Genomic DNA, 25,601 nt, shown 5'->3' with positions numbered 1-25,601 from the left:
AAAGCTATTTCTGAATTGCCCCAAAATAGTTGGTTCTTAAATTAAATAGAAACCTTGAATGCTTCTTTTCATTTTCATTTGCTTGGCAACCTCCCTCCTTTTCTTTTTTAATTAATCTAAAAAAGAATAATAGAAGCTTTAGCCTTGAGCGCATTCCAGTTAGAAATAATGGAGGCTAAACTGAAGCAGAAATCATAGAATGCAGACAAGGTAATATTGAACTGAAGATGACTCCGTATACCATACATTTTATTATAATAATGTTCTGCCCTTAATATATGAGGTGAGGTGATTACTACATACATTTTGAGTAATTTTCTCAATGGTGGGGATAAGCTTATACTAGTCCATACTTCTTTATTTAGCTCTGTGACTAACCATATGTATCATTAAGACACCTAGGGCTAGGGCAGCCAAAGTACCAAATCTGTGACTTTGATCTCATGAAACCTCATCACATATCTTTTTTTTTTTTTTTTGAGATGGAGTCTTGCCCTGTTGCACAGGCTGGAGTGCAGTGGCTGGCACGATCTCAGCTCACTGCAACCTCCGCCTTTCAGGTTCAAGAGATTCTCCTGCCTCAGCCTCCCAAGTAGCTGGGACTCCAGGCATGCACCACTACACCCAGCTAATTTTTGTATTTTTAGTAGAGATGGGGTTTCACCATGTTGGCCCGGCTGGTCTTGAACTCCTGACCTCAGGCGATCCGCCCACCTCGGCCTCCCAATGTGCTGGGATTACAGGTGTGAGTCACCGTGCCTGGCCATCATCACATATCTTTATGGTTAACAAATCTACTGTGCTATACTGGGAAGTCTATAAATATGAGTGCAAATTAATAAGCTAAAACATCTGAGTGTGACTGAATTTAAAAAACTGTGGTATACATTTTCTAAGATTTTGTAACCTAAAATTAACACTTGTATACAATATTAAGTAACTTGTGAACATTTTTACCACAAGCAAAGAGAACAATATAATTCTAAACAAACTTGTTTTTGGTCTGGTGCTTGGTCTGGGTATAGTAATAATGAAATTCTTAAATATTCTATTTGTCAGTTTTAGGCATAGCTTTAGAAGAAAATTTATGGGCCGTGTGTGGTGGCTCACGCCTGTAATCCTGGCACTTTGGGAGGCCAAGGTGGGTGGATCACCTGATGCCAGGAGTTTGAGATCAGCCTGGCCAACATGGTGAAACCCCATCTCTACTAAAAATACAAAAATTAGCTGGGCGTGGTGGTGCACGCCTGTAGTCCCATCTACTTGGGAGGCTGAGGCAGAAGGATCGCTTGAACCCAGGAGGCAGAGGTTGCAGTGAGGCGAGATCGCGCCACTCCACTCCAGCCTGGGCGACAGAGCAAGACTTGGTCTCAAAAAAAAAAAAAATTATGTTCCTTAAAATCCAACACAACCATGATTGATCTATAAAAAATAGTAATCTCGTGTATTTCTTTCTGCTATTTTTTTAACGAATTTCATAGATATACAAATGTGATCATGAGGTAAACAAGAGAGGAACTTTATCTAAGGCAACAAAACACTAAGGCTTCCAGGACATCGGGGTTGTCCCACACATTACTGAAAATCTTTATGAGGCCTTACCAAGAATCATAAACATAGTTACAAAACATGTAAGAGAACAAAAAAGATGGAGCTCCCAAACTAGCACATAAAATAACAAGCTTCAAGAGTGTCTCACCTTCTTCCCGCCTTAAATTCCGTTCAATGTTTGCTACACAGGAAGCGCAAGTCATGCCAGTGACCTGTATGTAACACTTAGATGAATTCTTTCCTTCCTCCTTGTCTTGAACTGGTGTCATCCCTTTAGTATAAAATTCATTAGTTGAAGTCAAAAGCGGCATTTCCGATGAAGGCTGAGCTATTACTACCAACGGCTCATTCGTGTCTGGTAGAAAGGGAAAGATTCTTTTCATTTGCAGTATTGATCATTCAACTGCATCCTTGCCTCGCATCACAATCCATACCTCCAGGCACTGACAATCTATTCCTTTAAAACGAGCAAGTTCCTACTATCCGTTAGCATTAAGTTATCTCTACACTTTCCTCCGCAGTGACTTCCAATTTCAATACTTCCCATCCCAATTCCCAGGAAAATCTGAGCTACCTGAATAAACAAAACTTTTTTTCTTCTAGCCATTATCTCTACTCCCAATCTGAGAGACAGAGTAGTTTGTTAATGGATAGTTCTTATTTTTATAATGAAATTTTACCATCATGTTGATGATTGGCATACTGGCATCAAAGCAATTCACAGTATATTAAGTGGAACAAAAAGCAATTTGCAAAACAGCATTGCAGTGTGCTGATTTTTTTTTTTTTTAATTTTAGTGTATGCATAGATGAGAACATGCATAAGAAAGCTGGGGGGGGCGGGGGGTTACATACCAAACTATTAACAGTGGCTACTTCTGGGGAATAGGGTTAAGGCAGGAATAGAATGACAGACAGATGAATAAATTTCCTCTATCTATACTTCTATATTGTTTGAATTTTTAACATACATATATAATATTTTTAAATTTTAATATGTCTGTGGACAGTGGAAGAATAGGCAAGGAATAAGTCAGCAAAAAGTCTATTTTGCACAATGGAGTATTCAGAGAATCTTTATGGACTGTGGAAGCTCATATCATCCCAGAAGCTCCCCTGAAGTCTCTGAAATTCTGCTATTTTGTTTTAGTTTATCCACTGCAGTATTAGTTACCTCCCAAGAAAGGAGAAATTATTCTAACACATCCCTGCACCTGAAAAAAAAAAGCCAAAGATTTTCTCCTCCCCTGTAGAGAAAAGGAAGAAAAGAGCAAATTTCCACTAGCCTATCTAATTTGTTCATTCTTGTCCTTGGACAAAATACCAGCTCATGTCTATTTAGCTAGCAGACAAAGGAACCCCTGCACAGAAGAGCTGGTTTTCAGGATGTTGAAGATGAGCAAGTTTGGAAGAAACTTTAACAAAAGCCTGACCACTTCCCTACAGAATAATGTAGACTTCTCAAATAAGTATATTAATGCCTCTTAAATCTGAATGCATACACAATCACCTGGGGGAGCTTGTTAAAATGCAGGTTCTGACTCAATACATCTAAGGTAGGGTCTGAGATTCTGCATTTCCACCAAGCTCTGAGTTGATGGCAGTGCTGCCAGCCTAGGTCTGAGTATAGCAAAGGACACTTTAAAAAAATAATTTCAACTTTTATTTTAGATTCAGGAGGTATGTGTACAAGTCTGTCACATGAGAACACCACATGACACTGAGGTTTGGGTTTTGGATGATTCCAGCAAAGGACACTTTGAATAGTAAAGTGTTCCTTAATTAGCCTGTCTCTGGTCTTAATTGAATCACTTCAGAAAGATACTGATTCAGATTGTGAGAACATTATTTAGAACACAGACTGTGAAATTTACCAAATAGTACTGCTGTTATGCTTTTTTAAAAACCAAAGAAAAACAAAAAGGAGGCTGAGTAGCCAAAAAAAAAATCGCTTTGGTTTTGAATAAAACCACCATTTTAATCCAACCAGAAGGTTCCTTCATTCTCTCATAATTACTATTGAGACTTAATTATGAGCTTGGACAATGAAAAAAAAGTTTTTTCTGTTCATCACTTTACCTGTTGTTCCAGAGCAATTTTGTTATTTTAGGTACCAGAGGTAACCTGGAATACCATCTGTAATTTTCACACTCTGGAAATACAGTATTATATTAAAATAAGTCATAAGAGGTAGTCCCTTTTAGCTACCTTAGCATGACCTCTAAACAAAGATCCATAAAATTGTATCCTTTAGCTCTGTGAGTGTGGCAAGCAAAAGAGCAAAGCCTTCTTCATCCTCCACAGAGACAGTAAGGGTGTTAAAAGGTCACAATGAATTTTAATTTTTTAATTTTAATTTTAATTTTTCTACAGGCTGTAACAACACTACTTAAACTTTTAAATAAATTCAAAGGAAAGTTGATTTTCCTGCACTTGAGGCAACAACTACAAATGATTCCAAATATTTCAAGAAAGAATTTCCAGTCTGATACTCAAAACCGATGTGAAGTTCAGCCTCTGGTGTAGTGTGAAGAATACATAAATAATCTAAAAATGGCTTTAAAATAATCATAAACATCATGTCTGCAGCTTACTCTCAAATAGCTCAGAAAAAAAATGTATGTATGTGTGTGTGTATATACATATATATAAATGTATATCTATCTATTAAGAGAGAATGATAAACGATGTAAAATATTAACTGTGGAACCTGCATGAAATTGGTAAACAGGAATTCTCTACTATTTCTTGCAGTTTTTTTGTAAGCTTGAAATTAGTTAAAAATAAAAAGTCACGGCTGGGCGCGGTGGCTCACGCCTGTAATCCCAGCACTTGGGGAGGCCGAGGCGGGTGGATCACAAGGTCAGGAGATGGAGACCAGCCTGGCCAACATGATGAAACCCCGTCTCTACTAAAAAAATACAAAAATTAGCCGGGCATAGTGGCGTGAGCCTGTTATCCCAGCTACTTGGGAGGCTGAGACAGGAGAATCGCTTGAACCCGGGAGGCGGAGGTTGCAGTGAGCCAAGATTGTGCCACTGCACTCCAGCCTGGGCGACAGAGCAAGACTCCTTCGCAAAACAAACAAACAAACAAAAATAAAAAGTCACAAAAAGGAAGGAATTTAATCAAGTATTTAGATTGCTTTAATTGGTTAGTGATTACTTCATATATCATGCCTTTTTACTTTAAGGAAATGATAATACAGATAGTCAGGATAAAAGGCATCTCCCATTTTTCTCACTACCTCTTTTTTTTTTTTTTTTTTTTTGAGATGGAGTCTCGCTCTTGTCACCCAGCTGCAGTGCGGTGGCGCAATCTCGGCTCACTGCAACCTTCGCCTCCCACGTTCAAGCGTTTCTCCTGCCTCAGCCTTCCGAGTAGCTGGGATTACAGGCGCCCACCACCACGCCCGGCTAATTTTTGTATTTTTAGTAGAGACAGGGTTTCACCATGTTGGCCAGGCTGGTCTCGAACTCCTGACCTCAGGTGATCCACCTGCCTCGGCCTCCCAAAGTCGTGGGATTACCGGCGTAAGCCACTGCGTCTGGCTTCTCACTACCTCTTTTAAGATTTATAGCTCACCTAGGACTAGTATGATACAAAGGCAAAATGTGTCAATCCTTCTGTCTGAGAATGGGTGGCAGAGGTAGGCTGTGAGACCTGGATCAGCACTGACACTTACACTTAAAAAATGGGTAGTTACAATTCTGGTGAAATCTTAAACTCTAATCTCTAGCAGAATCACAGAATGCAGTCACTTCATGTCCCGATAATATGGGTCACTGTAGTTAAGCTCTATCAATTCTTTTATGGTGACATTCACTATGCCAAGGTTTTTTACCTACCCGTCATGGCCATTAGTATGTATGTTATAAGCCCTAACAGATGCAGGGCATATAACTGGCTCCTGATAATCATTTGTTGAATAATTGATTCCCGGGGCCCTTAACAATAGTAGGTTGAGATTGTTAAAAGTTACTGAGGCCAGGCATGGTGGCTCAAACATGTAATCCCAGCACTTTGGGAGGCCAAGGTGGGTGGACTGCTTGAGCCCAGGAGTTTGAGACCAGCCTAGGCAACAAACTGAGACTCCATCTCTACAAAAAATAGAAAAAAATTAGCCGGGTGTGGTGGTACACGCCTATAGTCCCAGCCACTCAGGAGGCTGAGGTGGGAAGATCGCTTAAGCCCCGGAAATTAAGGCTGCAGTGAGCTGTGATCGTGCCACTGCACTCCGGCCTGGGCAACAGAGCGAGATTGTGTCTCAAAAAAAAAAAAAAAACAAAACAAGTTACTGAACTTGCTGCAGTCATAGTTCCTAAGGACTAGGTAGATGCTATACATGGTGCCAGAGACTGATCAAGTACTCTTGAATTCCATTTACTAGTTTGATCACCTAAGGTAATTGAAAAGTTGCTTTTACTCTGCTCACATTTGTTATATAAACCTTCATAAAATGCTAGCTTTTTTGGCTGGGCACGGTGGCTCACACCTGTAATCCTAGCATTTTGGAAGGCCGAGGCAGGCAGATCACCTGAGGTCAGGAGTTCAAGACCAGCCTGGCCAACAAGGCGAAACCCTGTCTCTACTAAAAATACAAAAATTAGCCGGGCATGGTGGCATGCGCCTGTAATCCTAGCAACTCAGGAGGCTGATGCAGGAGAATTGCTTGAATCCGGGAGGCAGAGGTTACAGTGAGCCGAGATTGCGCCATTGCACTCCAGCCTGGGCAACAGAGTGCAACTCTGTCTCCAATAATAACAATAATAATAAAATGCTAGCTATTTTAGCTATCCATATCGTGCTAAATCTAAGCACAAAAATGGGCAGTTTCTCCTGTATCTTTGGGTCTTCATTCTGAAGGCTCCCATGTCATATAAAACTATGATCAAATAAATTTATATGGCTTTTCTCCTAAAAAAATGCTAGCTATTTTAAATTATAATATTTAATATTATACAGTCATGAGTCACTTAAACGATGGAAATATGTTCTGAAAAATGCTTTAGGCAATTTCATCATTGTGTGAACATCATAGAGTGTACTTACACAAAACTAGATGCTCTTTATATTTGTATTTATATATATTTTTTCAGATGGAACACCAAATGTCCTAGCACCATTAATGAATATCAATCATTTCTCCTACTTGATCTGCTATGCCAATATCAAATGCCTTATATGAGGTTTCTATATATGCTCCATTATAATCTTACGGGACCACCATCATCTATGTGGTCCATTGTTGATCGAAATGTTGTTATGACTGATATTATTGCCTTCAATCAAATTTCTGGACTTGTTTATGTAAACAAAGTTAATGTAGATTTAATTTAGAATTTAAAGGTCAATGCATCACATTATGTAGATCAGTGTTCTCAAACTTTAATGTGCAAATGGATTACCTGGAGAGCTCATTAAAATTAAAATGTAGAATTTGATTTACTGGGTCTGCAGTGGGCCAGAGTCTGATTTCTAACAAGGTCCTAGGTGCTGCTGGTCTGTGAACCACACTTGCAAAAATGTTGAGTTGCAAAAATATAAACCCAAGTGAATAGAAAAAAATTCTGTTTTTGAATCCAATCTGAAAGTTTATGATGCCCTTGCTTACTGTAATGACAGATACCACATTTGAACATGAAAAATATTTCAGTTTTATACCATATGTGATGTAAGATGATTATAATTGTGTTCCTATATGTAAGAGGCATAGGAATATTATAATGTAAGTAACTTGTTTTGGTGATACTGATATAACTAATTTATGTGGTGCTCATTATTGACAACATAATCCATTATGCATATCAAAGTATTTTAATTTAATAGACGCTCTGAGAAATAATCCAACATTATGAAGTAGTGAAATGTGAATCAATATAATTTCAAACACTGTCATTTTCAAAAATTTAAAAAAATGTAAGTGGGCCAGGTGCAGTGGCTCACGCCTGTAATCCCAGCATTCTGGGAGGCCGAGGCGGGCAGATCACCTGAGGTCAGGAGTTCGAGACCAGCGTGACCAACATGGTGAAACCCTGTCTCTACTAAAAATACAAAAAAATTAGCTGGGCATGGTGGCGCGCACCTGTAATCCCAGCTACTCAGGAGGCTGAGGCAGGAGAATTGCTTGAACCCAGGGCACAGAGGTTGCAGTGAGCCGAGATCATGCCATTGCACTTCAGCCTGGGTGACAGAGCAAGACTCCATCTCAAAAAGAAAAAAAAAATTAAGTGGTGATAGGTAAAATGAAATTTTGCTGAAACCAATTTTAGTCATTTTTATGGCTCCCTGATATAACTGCACTTATTTCCAACTTAAATTTTTCTTCTGGTTTCATAATTATTTCCTTCAGCAATTATGGATTTCCTACACTTTGTTCAGACTTTTGGTACTAGAGTCTCTTTAACATTTTAGTGTTCTGTATGAATTTTCTAATAGAGAACTATGTATCTCTTTTTTAGAGCAAAAGAATCTAAAGGCCAGGCATGGTGGCTCACGCCTGTAATCCCAACACTTTGGGAAGCAAAGGCTGGTGGATCACGAGGTCAGGAGTTCAAGACCAGCCTGACCAAAATGGTGAAACCCCATCTCTACTAAAAATACAAAAATTAGCCAGGCATGGTGTCAGGCACCTGTAATCCCAGCTACTCAGGAGGCTGAGGCAGGAGAATTGTCTGAACCTGGGAGGCCAAGGTTGCAGTGAGCTGAGATCATGCCACTGCACTCTAGCCTGGGTGACAGAACAAGATTCCGTCTCAAAAAAAAAAAAAAGAATCTAATTTTTTAGATTAGATTCTAATCTAAAATCTATTTTTTTAAAGACAGGGTCTTGTTCTGTCACCCAGGCTGGAGTACAGTGACACGATCACGGCTCACTGCAGCCTTGACTTCTGGGCTTAAGCAATCCTCCCACCTTAGCCTCCTGAGTAGCTGGGACTACAGGTGTGTGTCACCATGCCCAGCTGATGTTTTGTATTTTTTGTAGGGACGGGGTTTCATCATGTTACCAAGGCTGGTCTCGAACTTCTGGGGTCAAGTGGTCTGCCTGCCTCAGCCTCCAAAAGTGCTAGGATTACAGTTGTGAGCTACCGTACCAGGCCAGATTCTAATTTAAAAATCTCAAAAAATTGAGATTTTCTACATTAGAGTGAGAATTTGAGATGGTAATGTAAAATGGAACAGCTACTTTGAAAAACAGTCTAGCAGTCCCTCAAAAAGTTTAGCTGCCATGTGACCCAGCAATTCCACTCCTAGATATATACCTAGGAGAAATAAAAACATATGTTCATACAAAAATTTGAACTCAAATTGTTCATAGCAGTGTTATACATAATAGGCAAGAGAGTGGAGACAATCCAAATTCCCATCAACTGGTGAATGAAAAAACAAAAATGTGATATATCCATACAATGGAATAATATTCAGCAATAAAAAGGAATGATGTTCTAATACATACTACAACATGGATGGACCTTGAAAACATTATGCTAAATAAAATAATTCAGGCACAAAAGGACAAATGTTGTATGATTCCACTTAAATGATATCCCTAGAATAGTCAAATTCAGAGACAGAAAGTAGAACAGTTGTTATCAGGAGCTTGGGGAGGGGAAGGAGAAATGGGCAATGACTGCTAATGGATATGTGATTTCTTTTGGGAGTGATAAAAAGTTCTAAAATTATATAGTGATGATGGCTGGAAAACTCTGTAAGTATACTAACAACCACTGGGTTGTGTACCTTAAATGGGCAAATTTTATGGTATGTGAACTATGTGTCAATTTTAAAAAGTGAGAATTCTATAATTTCTACCATTTGTCATCAACAGAAAAATTAAGAACTAAAAATTAATAATGGTATGTCTCTAAGTCCTCTCTCACTGACATTAATCTACCATAACAATTTAGACATGTGTTTAGTAAAATTTTTTACTCAGATTTAGTGAGCCTAAAAAGGGAATACTGCTATTTGACATCTTTCATTCTAATCAGGATAGCAAAGATTAATTATATTGTCCAGAAATTGGTTGTAAAACGTTTCAATTGTTATTTCAAGCAAAAAATTTCATTTGGGCATTTTCCAATTTAATTCAAGGCCAGGTTCAATTCTGGTTCAAAAGAACAATTTCACATAATTAAATTCCATTGAATATACATTTTTTGTTTCAGTTCAAAGGTAAGAGCTGTCAGGAAATACGAAAACTTTGGGACAGCTCTGGAGTCAGTTTAATTTGAATGCCTAAATATAAAATTATAGTTAAAATCCTATTATTTATTTCAACTACTTTTGTTTTTAAAAGAGCACTGGCTTCCCCCATTATATAAATACATAGCTACATACATACATTCTTATTGTAAAAACAACTTATAAAACCAGGAAACACAATGGAAACAAAAATCACATTTATCCTACCACCCAAAGATAATCACTGTTAAAATTTTGGTTCATGTCCTACCAGGAATCTTATTCATATACATAAACAATATATACATGGCGTAAATTCAGATACATTTCTTTATAAAATTTTGATCACATTGCATATATAGCTTTTCAGCTTTTTTTCATTTAACAAAATATCTCAGACACCTTCCTGTGGCATTAATTATCTTTAATACCATAATGTTTTATGACTTCATAGCATTTCATCATGAGTTATTTATTGTTGTACCACGAGTTATTGTTTCCAGTTTTTAAATATCATAAGCAATTATACAAACATCCTTATGCATCTTTGTATATACTGCTGGCTACCTCCATAGGACATATTTGCAAAAGTGGAATTACAGTGCCTATGAATCATTTCTCATTGATAAATGCCAAAAGAAGCAGCAAAATGGAAGTAAAAGAACATTAGGGTAATCAAAGAAAAAATGATAATTACCTGACAAGGTAGCATCAAATCCCATGTCTTCTATTGCTCCTCTCAAGGTTTCTGGAGAGGTTAGTAGAGGATCATACTCAACAGTCCCATTGCTATTTGCAAGGGAGACTCGTATGGATTTTACACCTGGCTTTTTTGATATGACACCCTCAATAGACTGCACACAGGAATTACAAGTCATGCCATCAATGTTTATCACAGTTTCTTGTGTCAGAGGCTGGCTAACTACATTCAAAGGAATCTTCTGAAGAGATGAGCTGGAGGGAGAGTTTGAGGTACTCTCAACTTCACTTGTGATACTAACTCTATATAGCCCCGGTGATACAGCCTCTATTGCTTTTCTCAGGGATTCTGGAGTGACTGAGCTTGCATTATACTTCACAATGGCAGACCTATTCTCTAAAGAAACTACTATGCTGCTTACATATTGGAGTGCAGATAAAGTACTTTCAATATTTGACACACATGATTTACAATGCATGCCATCAATGATGAAAGTGGCTGTTGAATCATTGGTATATGATGGACTCCTTTGCTGTGACCCTTCTGAGGATTTAACTGGTGTGTTCTTTAGACGTTCTACATCAATAGCTCCCAATTTGAGGTACTTGGGCTGCTTTTTGACAAATGCTGGAAAGCCCATAGCTTCAATCTGCTTTTTCATTTCCTCTACTGAGATAAGATGAGGTTGATAAACAATAGTAGCTTCTTGATTGTCCAGGGAGACTAGTTAATAAAAAGAAATATAATTAATTCAGTTATTCCTGGGCTACTTCAGAAAACATTCTGTTTTCTAAATCAATAACCACAAATAATTGTTTCTCTCTCATTCTTGTCATCATATTTTCTTAATTTTTTTTCTTTTCAGAAAATGTTATTGGCATAGACTAGAAACAAGTAAGAGATATGACCACTGTAGCTATGGTCTCCAAGTTTCTCCATGCCTAAGTAAAATATATTAGAGGTAAAGAGTACCCTAGTCATGTTGTGTTAAGAACCCTGAATTCCATGAATTGCCAACCCAGCTGCCTTTTCTTCAGTTCAAGGTTTATGTAACCTTTAATTATAATCATTAACTTTTAATCCTGGGAATATGCTGTACCTCAATGATACAGCAAGCACTCTAGTCTCATGGATTCAAAACTCATGCTTAAGAAGAAAGCAAAAAGTTAAAAGATCAAAACAGACACCTAAGCCTTACAAAACAATCAACACCAGACACATTACCTTTAATTCGCTGAACACCTTGCAGTTTCCCAATTTTTCCTTCAATAGTGCTAGTACATGAATGGCAGGTCATCCCTTCCACTTTCATCTTCAGCACGACTTCACCAGCTTGAGCCATACTATGATCTTCACAAGCTCCTGACTTTTTCTCCAGTGTCCCAGTATCTAAACTGAGTTCTGGAACCAGCTCTTTTATCTGATTGGCATTCACTATAGAAGGGATTATTGTCACTGCTACAGTTCTTTTCTGAGGGTAAATTTTAATGTCTGTCACACCCTTGGTCTTGAGCAATGTGCTTTGGATATGGTCCCACGGCAAAGTCAGTGACGCCGTAACAGTCAGAAACAAGGTGTCAGTTAAAACAGGGAGAGGGTCAGGATTATGGATAACAGCATCAAAGCCCATGTCATCAATAGCTTCCTGTAGGGTCTTTGGAGTCTGTAGTTTAGGGTCATAAATAATAGTTGCATTTTTTTCTTCCAGTGATACCTTTTGGAAGGAAATTCCAAAAGTCAGTTTAATTAAATTCTATCACACAGGATTTAAAATAATAATCATCACACCACATTCAAGAAGAGTGAGACAACTCAATCTAATGGAGTTTCCCTATTAGTTTTCATTTTTACTCTTCTTGTTAGAAAGAAACATAAAATGTCTTGTGTACCTACAAGAATGGTAAAGTTATATATGCAGACATACGTGACTGTGGTACCTATCAGGCATTTAAAACATGTATATTGACAAACACACCCAAGAATTTCACAACAGAGTACAAACTACTCTTTCCTTCCATTCCTTTCATAAATTACTCCAACACTTCACACTCTACCAACTGAAAAGGTTATACATGAAACAGGATCAGCTACAGAAAAATAAAAGGTAATATGAAGTTTAATCTTTTAAAATGTTCAATTTCCTAAAAATATGTATAACTATTATATGTCAATTTAAAAAAATAAAAATAATGTTCAATTAGGATAACTTTGTTGGCAAGAAAAGTATAAGCCTGCCGGTTTATGAGTGAAGGCAGTATTCATAGGATTTTATAGCATATACTCCTATATCCCCCTAAGTCACTAGAGCATACTATTAATTTTGTTCAAAATAAGAACATCTTTATTGTTTTGCCCAATTAGATTATAAAACAGTGATTATATTCTTGTAGCTTAGTTACTGCATATAATTTAACTACTGTCATGATTGCATCTCTTTGGCTGACATCTTACAAAGATTCATGATGAAGACACACACACACACACACACACACACACACACACACAAATACTGGGTTGGGAGTCAGAAGATTTAAGTTCCAGCATCAATTCTCCACTTATTAGCTAACCACACCCATTAGTTCTACCATCTGAAAAATGAGAAAATATGCCCTATTATCTTCCAGGGCTATTATAAGGATCATACGAGTAAATAGGAAAGTTCTTCGTAACAGCAGTGAATTATATAAAATTAAACATTGAGCAACTAATATTTATTGAGCACTTATTATGTGCGTCAGGAACTGGGATTCTCAGGATACAAAGCTGAACATGTCACAGGAACAATAGGACAGAGAATACAGAAAAGGGATACCCATTCATCCCTGGGAATATGGGTCAGAAAAGTATTCTTAGGAGAGATAATACCTGAATGTTAAAGGACAAACAGGAATCAGCAAGGATATATGAGGCAGAGAATTCCAGATGAATGGAAACAAAAAAGTAGAGAAAGATAAGAGGCTTGAAAATTAGGCAACTGCTCTATTATGGGGTTCTATATGCCAATAATGGTTGCGATTTATCCTATAGGTAATAGGAAGCCATGGAAAAGTTAAGCAGAGAATTATGTGATTAGATTTTCATTTTAGAGAAGGATCATTCTGGAGGCAGTGTGGAAGATGATAGTGTAGTAGGGTGGAGTGATACAGGAGGGAGGACTATCAGCTGGGAGGCTACTGCAATTGCAAAAGTAGTGCAATAGAGAGTCTGAATTAAGACATGAATACTGGGGGCAAAGATAAAAGAGGCAGCTCCAAGATACATTCAGGAGGGTAGGGCCTCCTAACAAGATGTATAGGATAAAGGAGACGACTAGGATGACTTAAAGGTATCTGGCTTGGGCCAGTGGATAGATAGATGGTGGCGTCATTAACTGATATCAGAAAGAGAGGAGGAAATCAGGAGGAAATTAAGAGGTTAAAGTGGAGGGAAAGGAGAGATGATAAATTCAGTGCTGGACCTATTGATTTTTGAGATGGCTGTAGGATATTAATATTCAAAAAGCAGTTAAATATAGGTGTTATTAGTTTCTAGTGAAAAGCTTTGCTCTATAAAATAAAAACTCAAAATTATAATTAAAAGTAATTCAGCATAGAAAATCTCTCTTTAAATTGTCTACAATAGTTAAATCTTTCACTTATTTTAATGAACATATTTTTATTTCTTCCTTTAGCTTGATAATTGATGACTGTGTATTTGGGTGAAAATGTGAAATGTACCCATGGCATGGAAAGTTTCTAAGAGTCTGATAATTCTAGTTGGCTAGCTGGTTCTTAGGGATGGAGGAAATCACTAGCATAAATGATCCAAAACAGAAGTGGGGAAATAAATTATATTTGGTTTTGGATAATACTATATAACATTTTCCATGAAAAAAAAATGCAGAATAGTCAAACCACATATAGTTGAGACATATAGTATTGAAAGACATGCAATATAACAGTAGCCACCATCAAATGAAGGCTTTTGTGTCCTTGTGTTTTTAAAGAAGGCCTCTTTTAAACTTTAATTTCCCTCCCCTGAGGTGATTTTAGGGTTAAGAAAATGACTGTAAATAATTTAAACTTTCCAACTAAAGGGGAAGATGGAGAACAGAACAGTGGTTTCCAGGGGTTAGAGGTAGGGAAAATGGTAGCAAGAGGGAGTTTTTTAGGGGTAACAGGGCTGCGCTATGTCCTGGTTGTGTTGGTGTTAAACAAATCTATACATGTGTTAACATTCACAAAACTAAAAAAAAATTTCATAGAACTATATACCCAAAAAAAGTCTATTTTACTAGATGATTATTTTTTAAAACAAAAAAAACTATTAAATAAGATTAAAAATTCAGTTCCTTGGTTGCACTAGCCACATTTCAAGTGTTCATTGGCCAATGTGGTTAGCCCTACCAGACAGGGCGGATACACAGTATTTCCATCATCACAGACCATTCTTGGGTGGTATTGCTCTAGGTACTACTATACTTTTTCTGATAAAGTACCAAAGTAAAGGATTCTTGCCCTTTAAATACGTTGTATCTGGTACATCTTAAACAAGACCTGGTTCCCCCGCACCCACCCCCCCAAAAAAATGTCAATTTACCAACATAGCCAATCAGAAATTGTTGTCATTTTAAAAGCAAAAATCACTTCCTCAGGCCAGGTGGCACACGCCTGTAATCCTAGCACTTTGGGATGCCGAGGTGGTTGGGCAGATAGCTTGAGCTCAGGAATTCCAGACCAGTCTGGGCAACATGGTGGAACCCTGTCTCTACAAAAAATACAAAAATTACCCAGGCATGGTGACACACTCCTGTAGTCCCAGCTGCTCAAGGGGCTGAGGTGGGAGGATTGCCTGAGCCTGAAGGTCAAGGCTGCAGTGAGCCAAAGTCGTGCCACTGCACTCCAGCCTGGGTGGCAGAGTGACACTGTCTCAAAAAAAAAAATCACTTTGTCACTGGATGGTTTGCTATACTAACTGCTTTAGCCTATCTTTTATTTATAAAAGGCATAAGAAAACTATGCATAAAATACTACACAAAAGAGAAGTCAAAGTACCCTACGCTATTTGCATGCTGCAGATGAGAAAACACTTCCTTTAGTAAATTCTATTTCTGTTTTAAAAGCTGACCAACCACACTCGGCACAAACAAAAGTATCCCTCTTTGGGGTAACAGCACTCAACTTTTCCTCTGAATGTTAGATAGCAAAGAGACTTTTCAAACCTAAGGTCTCAAAGGAAACAAATTCACAGTACAGCTCTGGGTGCTAAATCTTTGGGCAGGAAGTCAAAATGGTACTTATTGGCTGGGCGTGGTGGCTCACACCTGTAATCCCAGCACTTTGGGAGGCTGAGGTGTGCGGATCACTTGAGGTCACAGTTTGAGGCCAGCCTAGCCAATGCAGGGAAACCCGTCTCTACCAAAAATACAAAAATTAGCTGGGCGTGGTGGTGGGTGCCTGTAATCCCAGCTACTCGGGAGGCTGAGGCAGGAGAATCACTTGAAGAACCACTTGAAGAACCACTTGAAGAATCACTTGAAGAACCTTGGGAGGTGGAGGTTGCAGTGAGCCGACATTGCACCACTGCACTCCAGGCTGGGCGGCAAAACAAGACTTCGCCTCAAAAAAAAAAAAAAGGTACTTATGTATTCAACAAATATTTACTGAATGTCCATTATGTGCCCGGCACTATGCTAGCTGCTAGAGATACAGTGATGAGCAAAACCAGGCAGACTCCATAGAGCTGGAAAGTGCTGGCGGCAGTCTGATTCCGGGTCTGTGCTGCTCTCCTTTCATATGTCCTCTAACCCCAACCCCTGCTCCAAAAATAACCTCCCTTCTCTGCCCTACCCCACCTTCCTCATTCCCCACATTGCTCCAATATTTCGACAGCTTGTCTTTTTCTCTTAATCTTTTATTAGGAACCAATGTTGTTATTTTTATTTTCAGAGGAACTATTTTTCCATTATATCAATCGTTCCTCTGGGCCGGAGTGGGGGCTCATGCCTGTAATCCCAGCACTTTGGGAGGCCGAGGTGGGTGTATCACTTAAGGCCAGGAGTTCGAGACCAGCCTGGCCAACATGGTGAAACCCCGTCTCTACTAAAAATGTAAAAATTATCTGGGCATGGTGGCGGGCGCCTGTAATCCCAGCTACTCAAGAGGCTGAGGCACAAGAATCGCTTGAACCCGGGAGGCGGAGGTCGTGCCACTGCACTCCAGCCTGGACAAGAGAGTGAAACTCCGTCTCGGAAAAAAAAAAAAGTTCCTCTGAAAATAAATGTAACAGCCTACAAATTATAAATATAGCTCATAGGAAAGACTGAAGATGGAGGACTATTCACTGTATTTTGATGAAGGCAGTAGTGGGAGAGAAAAAAGGAAAATATACCAAACGTACTCTGTGGCCTTCATAGTATTAATGGTGGTGTGGAGTGCAGACTGTCACAGAGATTGTAAAGATCGATTCTTTTAATTTTTGTGGTGTTCTGTGTCTCTTGAAATGTCAAACATGAAATTCAGGCACAGTATACTTTATTTGCATATGATTTCTGTATAATTTGCATAAACCCACAAAGACTGCATCTTCTATTCTTAGGCAATATGAAAGCTAGAACCTTAAACAAATCACCCTAACTCTGAGGGCTTCAGTTTCCTGAGAGACTAGATAAAATAATCTTTTCAGTTCTAACTTTCTATATAAGCTAAAAAACTATGTTACTACCACTTCTTAGGTTGTCATCAGTACATGTTTTCTCTTCTGTATTCTTTCTTATTTGATAGGGAAAGGTCCCTCAAAAATTCATATGTTGAAATGCTAATTCCCAAGGTGATAATATTGGCAGGGAGCCTTTGAGAGGTGATTAGGTAATGAAGACAGAGTCCTCAAGATTGGGATTTGTGCCCTTATAAAAGAGGTCCCAGAGAGCTACCCTGTCCCTTCCACCATGTGAGGACACAGGGAGAAGGCGCAATACATGAACCAGGAAGTCAATCCTCACCAGACATCAAATTTGCCAGCACCTTGATTTTGGACTTCCCAGCTTCCAGAATTGTGAGAAATACATTTCTGTTGTTTATAAGCCACCCACTTTATGGTATTTTCTTATAGCTGCCTGAACAGACTAAGACAAAGGTGATCCAGGTTCCTATATGAAGGCCAGGAAATTGAATAAATTGCCCAAGGAACCCAACAAGAAAATGAAAGAGCTAGGATTCAAATGCAGGTGTATGTAACTCCAAAGTCTACACTCTTTACATCTATAAATGATTATGCTAAATAATCTACAATTTCCTTGGAAAACTAAAATTCTATGCCTATGATTTGAGCAATTTATGGCTTATAAATAATCTGAAAAGTATACAATATTTCTAGTGTTTGAATCAAATTTTAATTGTTTGTTTTTTCCTCTCACATTTCACATATTCTCCCATGCTAGTTTAAATTTGAAATGATTTTAAAACACATTTGAGTTTTTAACAGAACTGACAATCAGAACATTCTAATATTTCCACATTTTTAAAAGTCACTATGGGAAAATAACTTAGCTCAAGTTTTAGCACATTGAAATTCCTTTTTATCCCCCAGGAATCAATTTATATATGATCATAATAAATTCAGGTTAGCATGCTGCTCAGTGTGGGAATCTTCAGATAGTTTAAAGCTTACTTTCTTACATTTTCATATAACAACTCAACATAAAGGTTATAAGAGATTTTTCACAGCTTGAAAGGATTCTGTTATTTTACAGATGTGGAGACTGAAGTCAGAAAAGTGACATGATTAATCAATTATCCTGAATTTCTAATATGTTTGATTCACCACCCATAATATATTTTTGAATCAACTAAAAATTATTTATAATATACAAAAAGACCATCACTTATAATACATACAGTCTCAATACAAATTCCATTATGGTTTGCTGAAAAATATAATGTATTTACATTAATAGGGTAACACTCTATTTGATGCTTCAATATAGAATATTGAAAATTAAAATATTGTAAGAGGAAGCCATCAAGCTCCATGAACATTTATCCTATTTGAGTAACCTAAATAAAGGTTACCACTTTAAAACTATTATATCAGATTATAAACTAGAAAAAGACAATCCTTAGACACTAAATAATAGTCCAAAATCAATCTAAAAATTCAAAAATCAAATATTTTAAGATGAAAAAGATGCAGACATTCTGTTAGTTTTTATTACATTGTAGCATTGTTTTTCATGAACTAAACTATCTTTAAACTGAGTACTTTGTCAGCATTCTCATTTCTAATATATTCTCATTCTCTCTCTCTCTCTTTCTCTCTTTCTTTTTAAAAGACAAGGTCTTGCTATGTTGCCCAAGCTGTTCTCAAACTCCTGGTCTCAAGCAATCCTCCCACCTTGGCCTCCCAAAGTACTGGGATTACAGCATGAACCACTATGCCTGGCCATTTCTAATGTATTTTCACTTTGCTTCAAACATTATATGACAAATGTATGATTGTTCGCTATAAAAATTTAAACACAAAAATATACAAAAGAAATAGTGAAAGTCCCTCTTTACACCATTCCTTCACTGCTATATTTTTTACCTTGGATTTGACCTTCCTTTGGTCCTCAGAATAGAGTTCAGCTAAATCAGAAACCTAATCCTCTTTGAAGCTGACTCGACATCTTCATGGATAAATGATTATTACCTACTAATTTATAATAATAAAAATGCCTATGTTACTCTAATATAATATTGGTGACAGAGCACGTTTGAAAAACAGAATATTCAATGCACTGTCATTTGCCAGAAAAAGCTAAGAAGCCAAAAAAAGAGTCCCATATAGAAAGAAAAATATTAGATGGGGCTCTGTATATTGATATGGAACAACATCTAAGATATATTTGCTAATTTAAAAAAAAGCAAGGTGCAGAATGATGTGCATAGTATGCTTCCATTTTTAGAAAAAGTGGACACACACACATCAAGTATATATACTTATGTACATGTAAATAGCTTTGGCTGGGCACGGTGGCTCATGCCTGTAAGCCCAGCACTTCGGAAGGCCGAGGCAGGCGGATCACCTGAGTTCAGGAGTTCGAGACCAGCCTGGCCAACATGGCAAAGCTTGTCTCTACTAAAAGTACAAAAATTAGCCAGGCATGGTGACAGGCACCTGTAATCCCAGCTACTCAGGAGGCTGAGGCAGGAGAATCAGTTGAACCCGGGTGGCGGAGGTTGCAGTGAGCCGAGATCGCACCACTGCACTCCAGCCTGGGTGACAAGAGCGAGACTCCATCTCAAAAAATAATAAAAAAAAAAGTTTTATATTAATAGTCTTTCTGGAAGGATACATATACATAGGACAACTGGTTTTCCTTGGGAGAGGAATTTTACTCTGTGTATGTGTTACTTTTTCAATAATAAAAACACCAATTAATTGTAAGGGGAGTAAGGAATGTATTTATTGATCCAAAGGAGGAATTTAGTAACTGCTAGCATTGATGTGGTCATTTTTATTTTATTTTATTTATTTACTTTTTGAGTTGGAGTCTCGCTCTGTTGCCCAGGCTGGAGTGCAGTGGCATGAACTCGGCTCACTGCAACCTCCACCTCCAGGGTTCAAGCAATTCTGCCTTGGCCTCTTGAGTAGCTGGGATTACAGGCGCGCGACACCACGCCCAACTAATTTTTGTATTTCAAGTACAGACAGGGTTTCACCATGTTGGTCAGGCTGGTCTCGAACTCCTGACCTCGTGATCCGTGATGTGGTCATTTTTCTAAAGGATAGTCTATATTAAGAGAATGGACTATAGCCTTTATCTAATTAAAGAGGAAAAGCACTCAAAAAGTTAGTGTTGTAAGTTTCAGGGACAAACTAATTTGTTAATAAGGCATTAACCTTTGGAATCATTCAGTACTTATATCTAATTAAATTTGTTTTTATACTTCCACTTTCAAAAAGGCCAAACAACCCCGGAGAAAGATCTTCACATTATCTGCCTATTTTACTTTTCCTTTGAACAGACCACCAGGGTGATTAAATTAAACTTCAGGTTAATCCCTTTAAAGTCTACAGTCTTAACACTGGCAGGACAAACAAGAAAATTACATTTATTTACTGTATAACTTAGGACACAATTCCCAAAATGCATTTAAATTCTAAAGTTGCAAAGGCAAATAGTCATATTCTATTTATTCCAAAATTAGAGATTTCCTGACTATTCACTCTTTTTGAATTCTGTTAATTAATCTGTTCTGCTGTTGCATTTTCCAATAAAACAACTTTACTCAATTTAATATCACAATTATACTACTTCATTCCAAACACTACCAAGAGCTCCTTGACTTAGTTGAAACACTCTTCTCCCCAAATCTGATTTCTAAATTAACTGCACCTGAGGCTTAATTATAATCCTAGAAGTTATGATTCAGAAATATTATTTTTTGTGTACACTTCTTTTTTAACTTTTCTTTTAAGTTCAGGGGTATATGTGCAGGTTTGTGATATAGGTAAACTTGTGTCATAGGGGTTTGTTGTACAGATTATTCTGTCACCCAGGTATTAAGCCTAGTTCCCATTAATTATTTGCAGAAATTTTAAGCTTTAACATTCTTTAAAAAGTAATCAATATTTATGTATGATCATGTTGAACTACATTCTGACTATAAATTATGTTTGGGCAAAGACAGCTTTCTATATGATGTCTAGAAAGAGGTGAATTCACACTTTGTAGTGTCTGAAACTTAAACAATTTGAAGGGCCTTCTTTAAAAAAAAGAATACAAAACCATAAACACAAAATTTTGTACAAAAGAAAATATTCTGAGCGCATAACAAAAATCATAAGTTATATGGCCGGGTGCAGTGGCTCACACCTGTAATCCCAGCACTTTGGAAGGTGAAGGGGGGCGGATCATCTGAGGTCAGGAGTTTGAAACTAGCCTGGCCAACATGGTGAAACCCTGTCTCTACTAAAAATACAAAAATTAGCTGGGCATGATGCCACGTGCCTGTAATGCCAGCTACTCGGGAGGCTGAGACAGGAGAATCACTTGAACCCAGGAGGCGAAGGTTGCAGTGAGCCGAGATCCCACCATCGCATTCCAGTACAGATGACAGAGCAAGATTCCGTCTCAAAATAAAATTTAAAAAAATTTAAATCACAAGTTATAAATTTTTAAAGCTAACAAATATCATAAAAATCCATAACAATAACATTTTTATTAATAATGCCTGATATACCTCTCTGATAGTTTCTTTTCCTATGTTTTTGGCTGTATATTCTTTAGTGCTTCATTTGACGACTTTATAAAATCACTTGTATATAAAGAAAATAAAAATAGTTCAGTCTTTTCTCTAGATAAAAATTTTTAAAATTAATGATAGTTTAGAAAAGTTCCTTTCAACATAACAACTAGGCATTGATACATTTTTAAAGCTACTGTCAAATTTGAGAAAACTTGAGTTTCTTTCATATATGAGCTGTAAGATTTCAGGGCATTTCAAATTTACTTGTGAAGTGACTAATCTTACATATTCTTTGAACTGGTAACATTCATTTACCAGTTTTACACTGAGCCCCGCATCTTCATGTCATGATGCTTAGTGAGTTGGCCCCATGAGTAGTAGGGGTGTTCCAAGAAGCCATCCCTATATCAGAATTCCTAGCAAAAACTCCACTATACACAGAAGTGACAAAGAACCACCTATAGCCAAATAGCCTACTAACCCCAAACTAAACATATCCCCAACTCAACCTCCCCTTAGTCACATCCCCAAAAAGCTCATGGCCATTCCAATATCACACTAACACAAAGGGGAGGTCTAACAGAAGAGTCATTGAAGTAGAAATGGACAATGGCCTTGAAGGGTTGTGGTTAAATTTTTTTTAATTTTTCAAATTGTACAAAAACACATGACCATATAAACACATTGCTGATACTCCTTCCAGAGTCTTAGAAGAAGGTCACTGCAAATGAGGAGCTCTGAAACTTAAGCTTCATTAACTTCACAGAAAATCTGTCTCTGGCCCCAGAACACTTCACACTTAGTAAAATATTTTTTTTAAAAAGAATAAAGGTTACTAACATAAGGGCTTTTGACTGAAAGAGGAGAAGCAGAGCTGAAAAAGGCAGAACAAGTGTGTTTTCTTTTATTTTTAGCAATCAAATTATGAATTTGCCCTGGAAAGTAGTCTTGAGTATCTGTCACTGGAATTTGTATAAATCACTGTTGACAACACAAAGTGCTTTCACATTATATTGCTGCTATTCTTCATTTTCAGTGTAATCAAAATTCAATTGCATTTGTTTGACCTTAAACAGACCTTATTAAGCAGTGGTGAACTTTGGGAAGATGCAGCGGAAATAGCCATCTTACATATGAGTGTGATGCAAACAGGCTGTTTTGGGAAGCAAGAATGTATTTGCAAATATCAAAGCAGAATCTAGTTTTATAGTTATACATGGATATGTTGGCAGAGACAAATATTCACCTACAATAGTTTGCTAGACAGAGAGTTGAGGGTTTTGGAAAATACTTTAGCTGTCAGTGGACAATAAGTACCTAAGTCATTTGGCAAAAAATTACATGAACTAGTTTCCAAATGGTTAAAACAGCTTTACTGCAATTAGCACAGACACTACTATATAATTAGTAAGGTTCAGCCTCTGTTCTGGCCCTCAACACCAGCCCCACCTTAGATCAAGTGGAGGAGGTTTAATTAGTTTCATCTGAGGATAAATCAAATTCATGTGTCATACTTATTACTCAATGAAATTAAGCAACTCATTTTTAAAGCATTAGCATTGAGTTTGCAGAGCTACTTTTACTATTCTCTTTACTAATCAACAAACTGCAAAATATGCCTAACTTTTGCATAGACATGATTAGGGGAAAATATTTTTATATAAATTTGAATATTTTGAAGATAAATACGTAAAATAATTACCTGTCATCTCTCAGCTTTTCCAACTTGGCTCTTTCCCCAAAGATCATTAAAGGCAACCGTATCCCTGTTCGGGGATGTTGCCAGGAAGAAGCAATGTGGGAGCCTCTAAGACTGGAATTACGCCAAGGTAGATGGTGAATACAAGAAAAAAAAATCTACCTTTGGAGCATGTGAAAACGGAAAGTTCATATCTAAGTAGTCACATGGATGTCAACAGTACAGAAAACTTAGGAGAAGGAATATATGCTATGTAAATAAAACTTTTCTAGCCACAGCTATCAACATAGTCTTAGCTAATCAGAGTGTAGAGTCAACAAACGAGAAATACTGCTTTTTCCCTCATACAAATAGTAATATGGACCCAAAGTTTACTCTCTGGCCAAGATGACTATAAAACTTAGACATGGAAAAAATCACCTACAGTTTCAGATTAGGAAGAGAAGAATTGTCCACATATTAGCACCACGCTTCATAGGACTCCTGAATTAAGGAAATGTATCAGACTTCATAGACAGTAATGATTGGCTAATTAGCCAATTTGGGGTAATAAAAACAAGGCAAACTGAAACCAATCTACTCAAGATCTTATAATAAATCAGAATTTTAGGTAAGAATACTGCAAAGATAAAGTATAAATTCTGTATTTCACTAAAGAGCCAAAACCATTTTGAAACCTCTGAAAAATAAATGGTAAAAGTTAATGTTTAGATCAAGAATAGTTAAAAAGTAGAGCTCTCACAAGTATCTGATCTGGAGACACAAAATATTCTAGTTCCAATGTAATCATTCACGCCCTTAAAAATATGATGAGCTTCTGATAATTAGAAAGAATCCATCTTGTCCCTAATTTTGAATTTTGTGCTAAATCTGATGTCCAGTTGGACAAAGCTTTCATTGTGATATTAACATCTGCTCCTGGTAGTATGTCAAAAAATGTATTGCATGTGGATCTCAACTAGTCATAGGAAAACCATTCTGGTATTGATGCAAGCTGATCAAATTCCAAAGTGGCATTAACTTCCCGCCATTACTGTAATGAACATTGCATAAAAGCAAAATTACAGAGAACCTCCAGCAAATAGAATTACCACCAATATAAAGTTGTTTTAATGATAAAATAACATTAAAATGATAAGTATATTACACAAATGAGAATACAACTCAGCTAAAATGACATATCCATTACTGACTCATTAAGGCCTGGCAGTAAAAATAAACATGTTTAAGGGTAAGCAATTCAGGCTGGGCGTGGTGGCTCATGCCTGTAATCCCAATACTGTGGGAGGCCGAGGCGGGCGGATCACCTGAGGTCAGGAGTTCCAGGCCAGCCTGGCCAACATGGTGAAACCCCGTTTCTACTAAAAGTACAAAAAATTACCCAGGAATGGTGACGTGCACCTGCAGTCCCAGCTACTTGGGAGGCTGAGTCATGATAATTGCTTGAACCCAGGAGCCAGAGGTTGCAGTGAGCTGAGATGGCACCACTGCACTCCAGCCTGGGCGACAGAGTGAGATTCCATCTAAAAAAAAAAAAAAAAAAAAAGTAAGCATAATATTTAAGCAAAGCTTCTGTATGTTATTGTCAATACAGTAGGAATCCTCAAGCTTTTGGCATGAGATATTGTTAATTCTTTGGATCCTGAGATACAAGTTGGAGAGAAATGAGAAAAAAATATGTTCAAAAACAAACTAAATAAAGCATAGGAAAGAGTACTGAAATTATATACACTACAATTAGTGCTGAGAATTGCGAAGAGTGACAAGGGAAAGGGGCGGGCAGGGGTGGTGGCAGGGGGTGGCCAAAAGGCTTAGAAATGGCAACTGGTATGGAGATATACTAGGAAGTTCCAATCCACTAGTCAGAGACATCTACCTTAACAGAATACAATAGGCAGGAAGGCCTGGACCAACTCTTAGAATCATCAGCAAAACACATTATAAAATTCAACTGATGAGAATGGCATGCAAATAAATAGCAAGGATTTTTCTAGGTGATGGGTATAGGGTAGATTCTTGTACTATTAATAGTTGCTAGATGACGAGTTAGTGGGTGCAGCGCACCAGCACGGCACATGTATACATATGTAACTAACCTGCACAATGTGCACATGTACCCTAAAACTTAAAGTATAATAAAAAAAAATAGTTTCTCCACCTTTGTGTATGTTTGAAATTTTTAATGGAAAGTAAGTCTTCTTTGACCAAGTGAGGCTTACCCTGGGAATGCATGGCTGGCTCAACATTTGAAAATCAA

The 25,601-nt window shown here is 37.5% G+C and overlaps 1 protein-coding gene across 4 annotated transcripts in view; it reads right to left on the bottom strand.

Moving 5' to 3' along the window:
• ATP7A (ATPase copper transporting alpha) overlaps positions 1-25,601 on the bottom strand; it is a 137,706-nt gene that overhangs the window by 49,977 nt on the left and 62,128 nt on the right. For 3 of the 4 annotated variants that reach the window (XM_008978125.5, XM_003824407.5, XM_063601824.1), the window contains 3 exons: positions 11,660-12,149; positions 10,433-11,158; positions 1,700-1,906 (listed from right to left, as the gene is read on the bottom strand). In XM_008978125.5, coding sequence (XP_008976373.1) covers positions 1,700-1,906; positions 10,433-11,158; positions 11,660-12,149 — 1,423 coding nt within the window. The remainder of the gene's footprint in view (positions 1-1,699; positions 1,907-10,432; positions 11,159-11,659; positions 12,150-25,601) is intronic. The other variant, XM_055106355.1, reaches the window with a different exon arrangement.

Source organism: Pan paniscus, chromosome X (genome assembly GCF_029289425.2).
Source record: "Pan paniscus chromosome X, NHGRI_mPanPan1-v2.0_pri, whole genome shotgun sequence".
Lineage (NCBI taxonomy): Eukaryota > Metazoa > Chordata > Mammalia > Primates > Hominidae > Pan > Pan paniscus.
The sequence above is the reverse complement of the archived record's forward strand: the minus strand, read 5'-3'. Positions and strand labels throughout refer to the sequence as shown.